The 15,407-nt window shown below is 38.3% G+C and overlaps 1 protein-coding gene across 1 annotated transcript; it reads left to right on the top strand.

Moving 5' to 3' along the window:
• The first annotated feature begins 1,087 nt into the window (after positions 1-1,087).
• slc16a9a (solute carrier family 16 member 9a) lies at positions 1,088-9,369 on the top strand. Its single transcript, XM_039670342.2, has 6 exons — positions 1,088-1,206; positions 1,532-1,777; positions 3,893-4,036; positions 6,392-6,487; positions 7,979-8,863; positions 9,034-9,369. Exons 2-6 carry the CDS (start codon positions 1,573-1,575, stop codon positions 9,222-9,224), a joined length of 1,521 nt encoding a protein of 506 aa, XP_039526276.2. The 5' UTR covers positions 1,088-1,206; positions 1,532-1,572; the 3' UTR covers positions 9,225-9,369.
• The last annotated feature ends 6,038 nt before the right edge of the window (positions 9,370-15,407 follow it).

The following is a 15,407-nucleotide window of genomic DNA, read 5'->3' as shown; positions in this document are numbered from 1 at the left end:
TCACTGGCTTTCTCACTGGTCAGTTGCAACATCTGGATTCTTCCATTCAAATAAATACTGTGAACGATATGCCATATGTAATCATCTTTAAATGGTATGGCTAACTAGCAGACAGGTGCAAGTTTAATACAAATTTGGTTGGTCTTATTTGGTTTCTCTCTGACTGAAAAACAGAATTCTGGTTGAAGCCTTTTGTGACGCCAAACACTTAGATTTCAATGAAAATAAAAATGGTGCGTTCACACAAGCTGCTGTAGGTATTGGGATTTTTTGTTTAGAATTTGCACATTATTTCAGAGATGCATAACCTGAATAATAATAATAATAATAATAAAAACCATGAAAAAACAAAGACATTCATTTGTTCATTAGACATAACCTTGATTTCAAATGTCCAAATATTTAGCCTGCTCAAAAAAGGTGTCCTTTAGGCTATATAGCCTATAAACGTTTTTTTTTGTCATATGAAAATTGCAGAATATGTATAAACTGTACAGTAAATTTATGTCATATTATGTCCACAGAGTCTCAGTTATATAAGTCATAAACTTTCACTTTCAGCATAGAAAACATAGTTTAATCATTTTGATGCTATGCTATATCAATAATAATTTTTTATCATTTTTTTAATAATAATAATCATAAAGGTATTATGATTAATTATTATTTTCTATTAAATTGTAACAGTACAGTTTTCCTAGGACGCAATATAAAATACTAATAGAATGCAAACGCAACAGAGATGGACGCTCTTCTTTCCAGTTGATCGCACAGTTGATCCATTTGATTTCACAAGTCTGACCGGTGAAAACAGCTTCAAACCGGTTCTTTTATTTCACAGGATTGAAAAGCGCATGCAGAGAAAATGAGAAACTTCAGCTCGCTTCCGTTGCACCGTTCTGCGCGCGATGAAGAAAAAGATGCATCCACGCGCTCCAAACGACACCAGTTCTCCTCGCGACTGTGGGATGCCATCTATGTTATGGACGTAAATAAAAGTAAACAGGGGAATAAGAAGGCAGCCCGCTCAGTGGTGCCTCATTCGAGGTGTGGCCTGTGTCCAGAAGCGTTTAAATCTAGGCGGCGTGCGTCACTGATCTGGAGAAGGTATTCAGCAGAGAAGTTCGTGAGACCGGCCTGGTCTACCAGGCACGAGCGGTTCAGCACACCGCTCTCGGGAAGCAAGAGCAACATCATCCACCTGTCGTAAGTGCCACAGCTATTTCACTTCTTGTGTGAGTTAACAAATAACACGCACTGGAACAATCATGATTTGATGCAAAAGTGAACATTATAGGTGCATTAACAATTTCACTCATTTTAATCACATTGTAGCTTTTTATATAGGCTAAAGTTAAACCTAAATAGTTATTTGTGTGTCAAGATTAAATAGAGCATTTCTAATTAAATATAATTACATACAGCATTCCTGCAAAAATGATATTTAAATTAGGCTTGCATAAATTATGGCATGTCATAATATGCTGTCACTGCTTGATGTATTATCATGTTTCACCCCTTCTTTCTGCAGACCCCTGAGTCAAGTGAAGTCAGCATAAGCTCAGTGCTGAGATGGGTGCTGTAAAGGGTGAGGGTGCTTTAGATGGTGGATGGGGATGGATTATTGTGGTGGCCTCCTTCATGGCCCAGTTCCTGTCATCAGGATCACCCCAGTCCGTTGGGGTGTTGTACCCAGAGTGGCTCAGTGCCTTCCAGGAAGGAAAAGGCATGACGGCTTGGGTCGGATCCATGGTGTCTGGTATGGCGCTCATCACCAGTGAGTAATGATCATTTTTCTCTTGTGTGTGTGTACCTGGTAATCTTTATGTTATGGGGACCATCCATTTTTGTTGGTTCCCATGAGCATTTTTTTTTAAATGTAAAAATGCGGAAAGTTTCCTATGATGGGTAGGGTTAGGGGATATACTATACAGTTTGGAGTCTAAAAAGCATTATGTCTATAAAAAGGCCCCATAAAATATGGAAACCAGTGTGTGTGTGTGTGTGTGTGAGAGAGAGAGGGAGATAAAGAAAGAGTACAGGTTTCCTAATAAAAAGCAGCATGTGCAAACAGAAAAAGTCCCTTATGGGTATGTAATTCACATGATCACAAATGGGTTTCCAACATAAAAAAAAGAAAACAAGAAAAAAAACTTTGCAAGCCAAATTGTGTAATGTAAGTTTTACTTCTTTTTTTCCTCACCCTATTAGTAAATATTATTTCGTTTTTTTCTACATTTTGTTAGATTTATGCTTTAAACAAGTAAAAAACATTTTGTTTTAATGGTCTTTGCCTATGTTTAGTAGAAAACAAGGTGAATGAGATAAACTATACTGCTCTTTGCTAATATACCTGCTTCTTGTATAATCGGACATAGAAATCATACACACTAAACCATACAGCACTGCTCTTTATTCTCATAGTATGCTGCTGACTCAGTTCTGTAATGCTCATGTTCCACGAGAAGACACGCTGACAGAGTAATTAACTACTTGTTTACAGTCATTCATTACTGTCTGTGTTGCAGGGGTCAAATTGACAATGAGTCCTCCTGAATAACAATTTCTTGAATAACTTTACTTAGAAATATGGTCAAGGAGTCTAGGTTTGCCATAATCAGATTATCAAATTATGCCTTTTATAATGGGCAGGCAACATATACAGTTCTTTAACCGTTAATGAAGTGTTTGCGACGACTGAGATTAATGGGAATACTAACAGCTCTCTTATAACGTAAAGAAAAAGGAAATAACAGTGCGTTTCTGAAAGACAAGAAAGGCATCCTTCTCTCAACTTTTTTTATAAGCTACAGTAAAAGTTTACACAGGCAGAATGTGTGTGTGTAAATGTGTCTGTATATTTTGGAGGTGTCAGGTTTTGTTTACAGGCATAGCGGTGTAGTCTATCGTCACGACAAGGAAAGACATGAATCATGACTGGACAGAACTGGCAGGGACATGGGTGTGTATTTGAGAGCAGGAGTATGTTGTTGTGTGCCCTGGTTATGCTGATTCAGAAAAATAGAGTTGTTTCTAGCCTGTGAAGCACACACATCACATCAGCACACAGTATCTGAATAATTCCTGATAATTCCATGGAGAAAACAGAGCAGATATTTGCCATCTCCACTAGTTCTATTGGCTATTATATAGTTAAGTTTCTCATTATGTTTGATATAATATGGGTTAGATGGTTCTGATTCGGCTTTAGAGTTGTCCATTCGTACTGATAATGCTGGTCAGTATGTAGAGTTCTACTTTGTCTGAAATTATTGTTGAGTAATGGCTGGTGTTGAGTAATCTTAAATGTGTTTGAGGGCATTTGGCAGTGATGTTAGGGGATATAAAGTTTCCCATACCAGACAGTAAAGAACTTAATGAGCCATCAAAATAAAAACGGGGAAATTATTTAGTCTGGATGGCACAAACACACACTGTTCTCACCAGATGCTCTTCCGAGTCCAGGCATTTTGGCCATATTAGGAGCCACTCACTACGTCAGATGTTATTTCTAATCATAGATAGACAAACATGTTCTCTGCATCACTGAAGTTTGACCGTGTCTATTTTAGTATATGTTAAGACAGTTGGAATGAGGGTCACCTTATACCTTTACACCTTAATAGAACAGAAGGGCTGTTTGTTTGTGAGGGGACAAATAATGTGCATTTGTGGTGCTGTATCTGACTCTATCAAAAATACTACATGCAGTAATTCAAGATCAAATAAAAAGACTAAAAGTGAAAGTTTAAATTACATTTTACATAAGTCTATGTGGAAGGCAGCCTAACTCCAATGGGTTTTTCATTGTTTGGTAAATTGTCCAAATTTATCAGATTCTTCTGTGTTGTTTGCATTCAGTAAGATGCTGTTCCTGTGTCTTTCTCTATAGGCCCAGTGTGCAGTGTCTGTGTGGATAATTTCGGTGCACGGCCCGTCACCGTCTTCAGCGGTGTGATGGTGGCCGGTGGTCTGATGCTGAGCGCTTTTGCTCCGAGCGTCTCTTTCCTCATCTTCTCTTATGGCATTGTTGTCGGTAAGAAAATAACAGCATCATTAGTGTTCATTAAATAGTACTTTACTGGTATTTAGAAACAGATGTGTTTGTTTGTTTGACCTTCAAATCTTCATATCTCGTATGAACATGTGAATCAATGTGTGAATGCCCTGCATTAGTAGAGAGTGATTGTATGTGTTTGTGTGCATGATTGTCAGTAAGTGCTAAATAGTTTGCATATTTCAGATGAATATGTTAAAATGTTTGTGACAGGGTTGCTTTTAATTGTTTTTCATTGACAGTTTATAATTTAAAACCACGTTACCCTCACTTATACACACGCATACACACAAACACACAGAAATGTATTACCCACAAATACCATTGCATATTCAGTTCAGTGGAGTTGTTTTACATAGACCAGTCAATCTATCAATCAACCGATCAGTCACACGAGTGTTTTTATCCTGTTGTTTAGGTATATTCACCTCTTTTGTCCCCTGAATCAGAAGTACATAATATAGGAAATTATATAAAATTTAGCACTATTGATTGACTCGTCAACTCCATCATTACCTACACCCTAGAATAAACCCTTGAACTCAACAGGCTGAGTGGCTCAGTTGATAAAGCGTTGGGCTTTAATCAAGAAGACCTAAGTTCAAATCCCTTTCTTGCTTACGTTAAATTCTTGTGATTATATCAAACAAAGTGGCCAAAACAACATTTCTCCAGCCGACAAGACGTGAAATTATCACTTTGGTCCACTTTGGAAAATGTGTAGATGTCACGGTTTCACTCCCTCAAACGTGAAACTTGCACTGAAACTGAAACTTAGCCTATTGGTTTTCATTAAACCGAGAAAAATGGGATTTTGTTTTATTGACGATCACTGAGAAATGGTCTATTGTTTAAAATGCAAAAAATGCAACAAAAAAAAAAAAAGTATTATTTTCAAGGTGAACAGGATTCATTTGCCTCGATGCACGCCGAAACAAAACGTCTAAATGTCACGTTTTTAATGAAGCAGCCTAAATGGTCCACTTTGGAAAACGTGTAGATGTCACGGTTGAACCCCCTCAAACGTGAAACTTACACGTTTGCGTTAACACGCTCCAGTGGAGAGATACCCGTGTTGACCTATTCTACACGCAATCACCTCTGCCAACGACCTGTTGGTTTTCATTAAACCGAGAAATTTTTTTGTTTGTTTTATGTAGCAGCTAGCCTACGATCACTGAGAAATGTTCTATTATTTAAAATGCAAAAAACATTTATTATTTTCAAGGTGAAAAGGATTCATTTGCCTTGATCTGTGCCGAAGAAAACGTCTAAATGTCAAGTTTTTAATGAAGCAGCAACGTAAACAACGTATTACATCGGCGTTAAACCACGTTAACCGTTAACCATAACCTTTTAAATACTCGACCTAGTTCCGTTGCTTAGCAATGGGAAGAAACTCCTGTAACTTCAGTGCCCAACCCGTATCACGACAAGACGTGAAATAATCACGTTGGTCCACTTTGGAAAACGCGTAGATGTCACGGTTTAACCCCCTCAAACGTGAAACTTACACGTTTGCGTTAAAACGCTCCGGTGGAATACCCGTGTTGACCTATTCTACACGCAATCGCCTCTGCCATAACGACCTATTGGTTTTCATTAAACCAAGAAAAATGTAATTTTGTTCTATTGACGATCACTGAAAAATGGTCTATTATTTATAATGCAAAAAAACATTTATTATTTTCAAGGTGAAAAGGATTCATTTGCCTTGATCCACGCCGAAGAAAACGTCTAAATGTCACGTTTTTAATGAAGCAGCTTAACGAGAAAAATGTCTATTTTTCCGGCGTCCAGCTCCTCGTTTGAGCAAAAGGTACGCTAAAACAACGTATTACATCGACGGTAAGCCGCGTTAACCTTGTTAACCATAACCTTTTAAATAGACCTAGTTCCGTTGCTTAGCAACGGGAAGAAACTCCTGTAACTTCAAGTGCCCAACCCGGTATCACGACAAGATGTGAAATAATCACGTTGGTCCACTTTGGTAAACGTGTAGATGTCACGGTTTAACAAAACCATAAATAGGGCTATACTGCCCTCTTGTGTCAAATTATATTTTTATATTTATTTTTCCAACAAATAAAACCAAACCTGCAATAAAAACCCATCCAGCCTAGCCTATCCTCATTTGAGATAATTGCCAACAAGGCCTTTAGTTTGTATTGGTGTGTGTATGTGTGTGTGTGTGTGTGTGTGTGTGTGTGTATGCATCATTTATGGCTTTTGAGATTGACATTAAATTTATAGTTACAGAGAAATGTGTAACAGAGAATCCGCAAATGTGTAAATAAAGTTGTGAAATGTTACATTGGTGTTTCTGTGTTTAAGGCATGGGCTGCGGACTTGTTTATGCTGCCACACTGACCATAACCTGCCAGTACTTTGACAAGAGGCGTGGTCTAGCTCTGGGTATTGTTACCACAGGTTTGGCCTTTAAATTCACTTTTTCAAAGTGACTTCACTCTATAGAATGGAATGTGTTATAATATTTTCTCTCTCAAATTTTTTTAAAATTATTTTTCAACACAAATCAGATTCAACAATCCCCTGTTCAAACTAAAAGAAGAAAATTAATTGTCAATAAATAAGTCTTTGAAACATGTATCCCTTTATCAGACCAACTCTTAGGCCCCGTCCACACTACTGCGTTTTCGTTTAAAAACGGAGAATTAAAACGAATACGATCTCCGTCCACACCAGCATTTTATCTGCGTATTAGAATTGATCTTCGTCCACATTAAAACAACTTAAAACGCGGATCACGTGACCATTCACCAACACTGGGCATGCGCGTGCCGGTGTAAATGCTGGCTGACAAATCAGGGAAGGACACAGCATGACTGATGACACCAAATCATAGAGCTGAGCGTAAGCCTCTGCGTCATCGTTTCTAAAGTCCTCCGTTTTCTTCCGTCTTTACTAAAACGCCCTCCGGAGATTCAAAACACAGAACGGAGCTGTAGCATTTCAGCATTTTAGTCTGGACGGGAGGTGCAAACGTAGCAGATCGTCTCCGTTTTTAAACGAAAATGCAGTAGTGTGGACCGGGCCTTAATTAATCCATCCTGCATCAAGATCGAGGGCGAAAAAGGTGATTACGCACAATAGGGCTAAAAAGAGAGAAATCCTGAAAGCCAAATGATTTTCTCAACTGGCTCCAAATCCTCAACAAGTGTTTCATTTCTGGGTAATCAGCAGGAATATTGGAAATTAGTTGTAGTCTAGTGCTGGAGGGGAGATTTGCTTATCAGCATGAATTTCCATATCCAACCAGGATGATCTAGATCTATGATCTTTATTAGGCAAGAAGTGTTAGTTCCACCAATACAGTGTTTCGTATGTTGTTGCCCAAACATAAAACTTAAAGTTCAGTAGGGCCAAAGTTGGGCTTAAAGGACGGCTCTGCTGAGTGCCACAGTACAAATTAAATGGTCTAGACTGAGTACAGACTATTAGTTAGGACTACTGCGGAGGGAGCACTAAATAATTTAATCCAAGAAAAAAAGATGGCACTAAATCCAAATTTTTCTGAAAATAAGACAAGGAACTCCCAATCCACTCTAGCATTAAGTTAATGGCAGAAATTGAAAAAGATTTGGCAATACATTATAAACCCTATTTGACGAGGTAAAACAATAGTAGGGAGGACATCCTCAAGAACCTTTATATTATGATATTATATTGATACCTTAGTTTGTATTGATTACCTGTCATAAGCATTTTTTGCTTTGGCAAATTTAATGAAAAAAATGCAATATTTATTTAGGTTATTTAACTTTCATTAAACGTGGCGCAGATAACAAAAAACAAACATTTTATTTGATTACCATGTTTTAATAGATTCTCTATGTTTATGTTCTTCCTTAAACTGATTTTTTCAAAATTGGGACACATGATTCTTTTCATCTTTCTCAGGTACAAGTGCGGGCGGGTTCATTTACGCCACAGTCCAAAATGAGCTCATTGAGTTGTTTGGATTGGAGGGTTGCCTGCTTATCATTGGAGCACTGGCACTCAACCTGATGGCATGTGCTGGGCCAATGCGACCTATGAACTTACCCGGTTACTACTTAAAACAGAGAGCTGCGCTACAGCATACAGAGGAACCAGAACCACTCTACACCAAACCTACTGCCATTATCATTGACTCTTTCTTGGATCTCAAAACCACACCCGGCTCAGCCAATAACATAGCCGCCATGAAGCTGTTGATCACCATGGAACCAACAGAGCAGCAAGAAAGTGAAGGGGAAAGAAATGGCGGGATATTGTCCTGTTCAACAGTATCACGAGCCATTAAGAAGTGGATGCGTCCCTATAGACGGTACCTGTGCAAGACTATAGAGCTCCTACAGGACCGTGTCTTCATGGCTTTCTGCATCGCCATCTTCTTGTTCAGCTTTGGGGCGTTCCCACCTGTTCTCTTCATGGAGGACGTAGCTCAAAGCGAGGGGCTTATTGATGGGATTGCACTAATACCCCTCGTCTCAATCGTTGCTTTGACAACAGGCATCGGTAAGCTGGTCTTGGGTGTGCTGGCAGACATGCAATGGGTGAACAGCCTGTACCTGTACGCCCTGACGCTGACAGGCACAGGTTTGACTCTGCTGCTCATCCCAGTTTTTAAGAGCTACCTGGGTCTGCAAGTTCTGTCGGCCATGGTGGGATTTTTCTCAGGAAATTGGTCTATCACATCCTACATCACTACCAAGATAGTGGGCATGGAACGACTCAGTCACGCTCATGGCATTCTCATGTGCTTCGGAGGGTTTGGAATCACACTTGGACCACCTGTTGTAGGTAAGAAGAGTCATCTTATCAACTCCAGTGCAGTTAAAAATAAAGACAAATGCTTTCAAGAATAAAAAAATTAGATTTCCCTTGTTTGCTCCACAAATGGAGTGATATCTCACAACATTCAAACAACCCTGCTCTTTTACTGATGTTGTCTCCATTTTCTTTTCTTATAGGTTGGTTCTTCGACTGGACTCAGTCATATGACCTGGCGTTCTACTTCAGTGGCACTTGTGTTTTAGTGTCTGGTTTGTTTCTATTTTTGGCCACCCTGCCTTGCTGGAACAGGACGACGGAGGAGGGAGATTCTCCCCCGGAAAAGGACGTCAACATTCTTGATTGTGACAAAGTAGCCTCTGTGGCTTGAACAACATTTCCAAGGTCTAAAACTGAACTTCGCCTTAACATTCTGTTGGACGTAGAAGCTCGTCTTCCTTTTCTTTCCTGGTGATTAGACTGACATTTTGCCAGGGGACTTCTCATGGTGCCTTTTTCTTTGTTTCAATGTGATATATATTTTTATACGTTTTCCAGGAACCCTGTTATTTTTGAGAGGGTGTATTAAGTTTTCTTAGATGCTTATAAAGACTGCCTCATTTTTGAGGCTTGAATTAATAGCAGAAATTGTTTTCTAATAGTATATTTTGTAGATTGTTTACTGGACACAGATGCTTTTATTGTAGACCACTTGTATTGTTACTTTACTGTCTGAGATGAATGATCTCACTGTGTTGTACATGATATCACCAACCTGTTAATATATACAATAGTTTAGGGAACATTCATGATTGAAGGCTGCAGAATGTGTGAATAGTGCTTTTCACTGCACTTACTATGAAAACCATTGGGGAAAAAAAAACAGATCCAAAGATTTCTTTTGTTATTTCTGGAGTGACAAGGACTTAAAAACAAAGAGAAAATGCACTTTAATGCAATCTTTTAAATAGTGTCTGCACATTATTTTCCTACTTAACCACTTTTTTTTGGTCTCCTGCATATCATCTCCTTTTAATGTATGCAATTCCAAGGTGGCACCAGTTTCATTAGAGAAAGGCTTTATTTCGAAATGTATTTACTTTAGCCACATTTGATTTTAAGACATACCCTCGGCAAGTTATGTATCTCTAATTGTTAATCATTTAGAAATACAATAATATGCTGATGAAAAAAAGTCAAAAACCAGATAAAAACAGAAAGACTGTGTTGGATTATTTGACTTCAAGTACTGTTTATGTGTGCACCTGGTAACAGAGTCATCCTCCACATTTGTTCAACAGGCTGGTCCCTGGCAACACTATATCTTATATTATTGTAAATTTGAAATGCCAGTGTCATTATTTTATATGTCAGTGAGATATATGCTGTAGAACCATCATATATTATGTATACATAATATTATTATTATTTTATTTTTTTAAATAATGTAAAGAAAAGGCCACCACTTTTGAATGAAGACTTGCTTTCAAGGAAGTTTTGAATGACGATTTGACAAGGTGCAAAATTATAAGTCCCCCATGATGTACCTGTATTTTGGTTTTATTTCAGTGTGTTTGTTTTGTACCGTAACAATTGTTGATTTTTAAGTGACAATAAAAAGATTTGATTCAATTCAATTCCTTGAAGCAGCAAAGGCTAATTGATTGCGATTTCACTTTTTTCATTTTAAATAGTGTGTAATGTTGCTGTTGGTGTTGGTGCATGAATAGTATCGGCAAAGTTGCAGCGCTGAAAGTTCAGTGTAAGCAGAGATATCATCTTTTAAAAATCAGGAAGTTTAATGCCTTCAAAAACGACTCGATTGGGACTAGAGCTGGGTTTTAGACATCACTAACCCATACATTTGCATCAACCCTCCCTCCGGAATATGCAAAAAAGGGCATGGCCATATTTCGAAAGTGTGTTATGTTCATCCAGCTGTCAGGTCTTCTGTGTTCAGGCTTCCCGTGGACGTTGTAGTTCGTCAACAATGTATACAATTTATGTTTGATTATGTTCCTGAAAATTACAATCATAATTTAGCTCTCTGTACTGCGCATTTTACGGAAGACAGGTTCCAGAATCTCCACAAATTCAATACCGGATTCAACAAGAAAATGTTAAGTTACTAAAACATGAAGCAGTTCCAACTTTAAAACCAGAGGCAGCAGTTGTTGGGCCACAACCTGTAAGTGGGCTAAGACTTAATCATTTTAAATGTATTTGCATGTATAATTTCAGACCTAATGTTTCAGTTTTATCAAATGCCAGCTATGCATTATATTAGTTATGCTATTTCCTGTCTACGACAAACGCGTACAAACATTTTGGACCTGAATTTGTATATGTACTAATTTTGTAAATGTATTTTTCATGTATATACTTTATGACGTTATTTTTCGAATTGATCAAGAACGTAAACCAATGCCAACGCTGTTTGTATAATAGCCAGTTAGTTCGATGCTATATAGGGGTTATAGCGTTCGAACAGGAAAACGGGTAACTTATAAACATTTCCGGTTTGCAGTCAGATGATCTCTGAGTTAACTTACAGGATTAGTTCTACTCAAAATGAACATTTCCTGATAATTTACTCACCCCAGTGCCATCCAATATATTCATGTCTTTCTTTCTTCAGTGGAAAAGAAATGTAATTTTTTTGAGGAAAACTTTTAAGGATTTTTCTCCACATAATGGACTTCAAGCAACATGTTGCAACAAATCAATGCAGTTTAAAAGGGTTTTGAATAGCTTCAAAGGGCTGTGCACGCTCCCAGCTGAGGAATAGGGTCTTATCCAGTGAAAGGATCGTCCATATCCTAAACAAGAAAACGACAGTGTTACCCCTTTCGTTTTTTTCATTTTCGGGCGAAAAATTAAGTTTCTCCAATCTTCTCAAAACTCTGGATTATGATAGAGGGCCACGAGACTTTGACCTGAGTGCAAAAATGGAGGCTCTAGACCCTTCCAGAGCTGAGATATCGAAATTCAAAATTTCGACCCGAAAAAAAACGACAGTGTTACCCCTTTCGTTTTTTTTCATTTTCGGGCGAAAAATTAAGTTTCTCCAATCTTCTCAAAACTCTGGATCATGAGCGAGGGCTGTGAGACTTTGACCTGAGTGCAAAAATGGAGGCTCTAGACCCTTCCAGAGCTGAGATATCAAAATTCAAAATTTCGACCCGAAAAAAAAAAACGACAGTGTTACCCCTTTTGGGTTTTTTTCATTTTCGGGCAAAAAATTAAGTTTCTCCAATCTTCTCAAAACTCAGGATTCTGATAGAGGGCCACGAGACTTTGACCTGAGTGTAAAAATGGAGGCTCTAGACCCTTCCAGAGCTGAGATATCGAAATTCAAAATTTCGACCCAAAAAAAAACGACAGTGTTACCCCTTTCGTTTTTTTTCATTTTCGGGCGAAAAATTAAGTTTCTCCAATCTTCTCAAAACTCTGGATTCTGAGAGAGGGCCATGAGACTTTCACCTGAGTGCAAAAATGGAGGCTTTAGACCCTTCCAGAGCTGAGATATCAAAATTCAAAATTTCGACCCGAAAAAAAAAAAAAAACGACAGTGTTACCCCTTTCGTTTTTTTTTCATTTTCAGGTGAAAAATTAAGTTTCTCCAATCTTCTCAAAACTCTGGATTATTATAGAGGGCTGTGAGACTTTCACCTGAGTGCAAAAATGGAGGCTCTAGACCCTTCCAGAGCTGAGATATCGAAAATTAAAAATTTCGACCCGAAAAAAAACGACAGTGTTACCCCTTTCGTTTTTTTTCATTTTCGGGCAAAAAATTACGTTTCTCCAATCTTCTCAAAACTCAGGATTCTAATAAAGGGCCACGAGACTTTGACCTGAGTGAAAAAATGGAGGCTCTAGACCCTTCCAGAGCTGAGATATCGAAATTCAAAATTTCGACCCGAACAAAAAACGACAGTGTTACCCCTTTCGTTTTTTTTCATTTTCGGACGAAAAATTAAGTTTCTCCAATCTTCTCAAAACTCTGGATTATGATCGAGGGCTGTGCGACTTTGACCTGAGTGCAAAAATGGAGGCTCTAGACCCTTCCAGAGCTGAGATATCAAAATTTAAAATTTCGACCCGAAAAAAAAAAACGACAGTGTTACCCCTTTCGCTTTTTTTCATTTTCGGGCGAAAAATTAAGTTTCTCCAATCTTCTCAAAACTCTGGATTCAGATAGAGGGCCATGAGACTTTCACCTGAGTGCAAAAATGGAGGCTCTAGACCCTTCCAGAGCTGAGATATCAAAATTCTAAATTTCGACCCGAAAAAAAACGACAGTGTTACCCCTTTCGTTTTTTTTCATTTTCGGGTGAAAAATTAAATTTCTCCAATCTTCTCAAAACTCTGGATTCTGATAGAGGGCCACGAGACTTTGACGTGAGTGCAAAAATGGAGGCTCTAGACCCTTCCAGAGCTGAGATATCAAAATTCAAAATTTCGACCCGAAAAAAAAATGACAGTGTTAGCCCTTTCGTTTTTTTTCATTTTCGGTCGAAAAAATTAAGTTTCTCCAATCTTCTCAAAACTCTGGATTATGATCGAGGGCTGTGAGACTTTGACCTGAGTGCAAAAATGGAGGCTCTAGACCCTTCCAGAGCTGAGATATCAAAATTCAAAATTTCGACCCGAAAAAAAAACGACAGTGTTACCCCTTTCGTTTTTTTTTTTCATTTTCGGGCGAAAAATTAAGTTTCTCCAATCTTCTCAAAACTCTGGATTATGATAGAGGGCTGTGAGACTTTCAACTGAGTGCAAAAATGGAGGCTCTAGACCCTTACAGAGCTGAGATATCGAAATTCAAAATTTCGACCCGAAAAAAAAAACGACAGTGTTACCCCTTTCGTTTTTTTTCATTTTCGGGCAAAAAATTAAGTTTCTCCAATCTTCTCAAAACTCTGGATTCTGATAGAGGGCCACGAGACTTTGACGTGAGTGCAAAAATGGAGGCTCTAGACCCTTCCAGAGCTGAGATATCAAAATTCAAAATTTCGACCCGAAAAAAAAACGACAGTGTTACCCCTTTCGTTTTTTTTCATTTCCGGGCGAAAAATGAAGTTTCTCCAATCTTCTCAAAACTCTGGATTCTGATAGAGGGCCATGAGACTTTCACCTGAGTGCAAAAATGGAGGCTCTAGACCCTTCCAGAGCTGAGATATCAAAATTCAAAATTTCGACCCGAAAAAAAAACGACAGTGTTACCCCTTTCGTTTTTTTTTCATTTTCGGGCGAAAAATTAAGTTTCTCCAATCTTCTCAAAACTCTGGATTATTATAGAGGGCAACGAGACTTTGACCTGAGTGCAAAAATGGAGGCTCTAGACCCTTCTAGAGCTGAGATATCAAAATTAAAAATTTCGACCCGAAAAAAAACAACAGTGTTACCCCTTTCGTTTTTTTTCATTTTCGGGCGAAAAATTAAGTTTCTCCAATCTTCTCAAAACTCTGGATTATGAGCGAGGGCTGTGAGACTTTGACCTAAGTGCAAAAATGGAGGCTCTAGACCCTTCCAGAGCTGAGATATCAAAATTCAAAATTTCGACCCGAAAAAAAAAAAACGACAGTGTTACCCCTTTCCTTTTTTTTCATTTTCGGCTGAAAAATTACATTTCTCCAATCTTCTCAAAACTCTGGATTCTGATAGAGGGCCACGAGACTTTGACCTGAGTGCAAAAATGGAGGCTCTAGACCCTTCCAGAGCTGAGATATCAAAATTCAAAATTTCGACCCGAAAAAAAAACGACAGTGTTACCCCTTTCGTTTTTTTTCATTTTCGGGCGAAAAATTAAGTTTGTCCAATCTTCTCAAAACTCTGGATTCTGAGAGAGGGCCATGAGACTTTCACCTGAGTGCAAAAATGGAGGCTCTAGACCCTTCCAGGGCTGAGATATCAAAATTCAAAATTTCGACCCGAAAATAAAAAACCACAGTGTTACCCCTTTCGTTTTTTTTCATTTTCGGGCGAAAAATTAAGTTTCTCCAATCTTCTCAAAACTCTGGATTATGATCGAGGGCTGTGAGACTTTGACCTGAGTGCAAAAATGGAGGCTCTAGACCCTTCCAGAGCTGAGATATCAAAATTCAAAAATTCGACCCGAAAAAAACGACAGTGTTACCCCTTTCGTTTTTTTTTTTCATTTTCGGGCGAAAAATTAAGTTTCTCCAATCTTCTCAAAACTCTGGATTCTGATAGAGGGCCATGAGACTTTCACCTGAGTGCAAAAATGGAGGCTCTAGAACCTTCCAGAGCTGAGATATCAAAATTCAAAATTTCGACCCGAAAAAAAAAACGACAGTGTTACCCCTTTCGTTTTTTTTTTCATTTTCGGGCGAAAAATTAAGTTTCTCCAATCTTCTCAAAACTCTGGATTATGATAGAGGGCTGTGAGACTTTCACATGAGTGCAAAAATGGAGGCTCTAGACCCTTCCAGAGCTGAGATATCGAAATTCAAAATTTCGACCCGAAAAAAAACCGACAGTGTTACCCCTTTCGTTTTTTGTTTTCATTTTCGGGCGAAAACTTAAGTTTCTCCAATCTTCTCAAAACTCTGGA

This window comes from Pimephales promelas, chromosome 15, assembly GCF_988280905.1.
Source record: "Pimephales promelas chromosome 15, fPimPro1.hap1.1, whole genome shotgun sequence".
NCBI classification, from domain to species: Eukaryota; Metazoa; Chordata; class Actinopteri; order Cypriniformes; family Leuciscidae; genus Pimephales; species Pimephales promelas.
This window is presented reverse-complemented; position numbering and strand designations above follow the sequence as displayed.

What these genes read in the sequence shown, in the direction of transcription:
- slc16a9a (XM_039670342.2), top strand. Translation starts at nt 1,573, where the DNA reads ATGGGTGCTGTAAAGGGTGAGGGTGCTTTAGATGGTGGATGGGGATGG. An exon ending in TCTGGGTATTGTTACCACAG is followed by an intron (nt 6,488 to 7,978) that starts GTTTGGCCTTTA and finishes CATCTTTCTCAG; the next exon opens with GTACAAGTGCGGGCGGGTTC. An exon ending in ACTTGGACCACCTGTTGTAG is followed by an intron (nt 8,864 to 9,033) that starts GTAAGAAGAGTC and finishes CTTTTCTTATAG; the next exon opens with GTTGGTTCTTCGACTGGACT.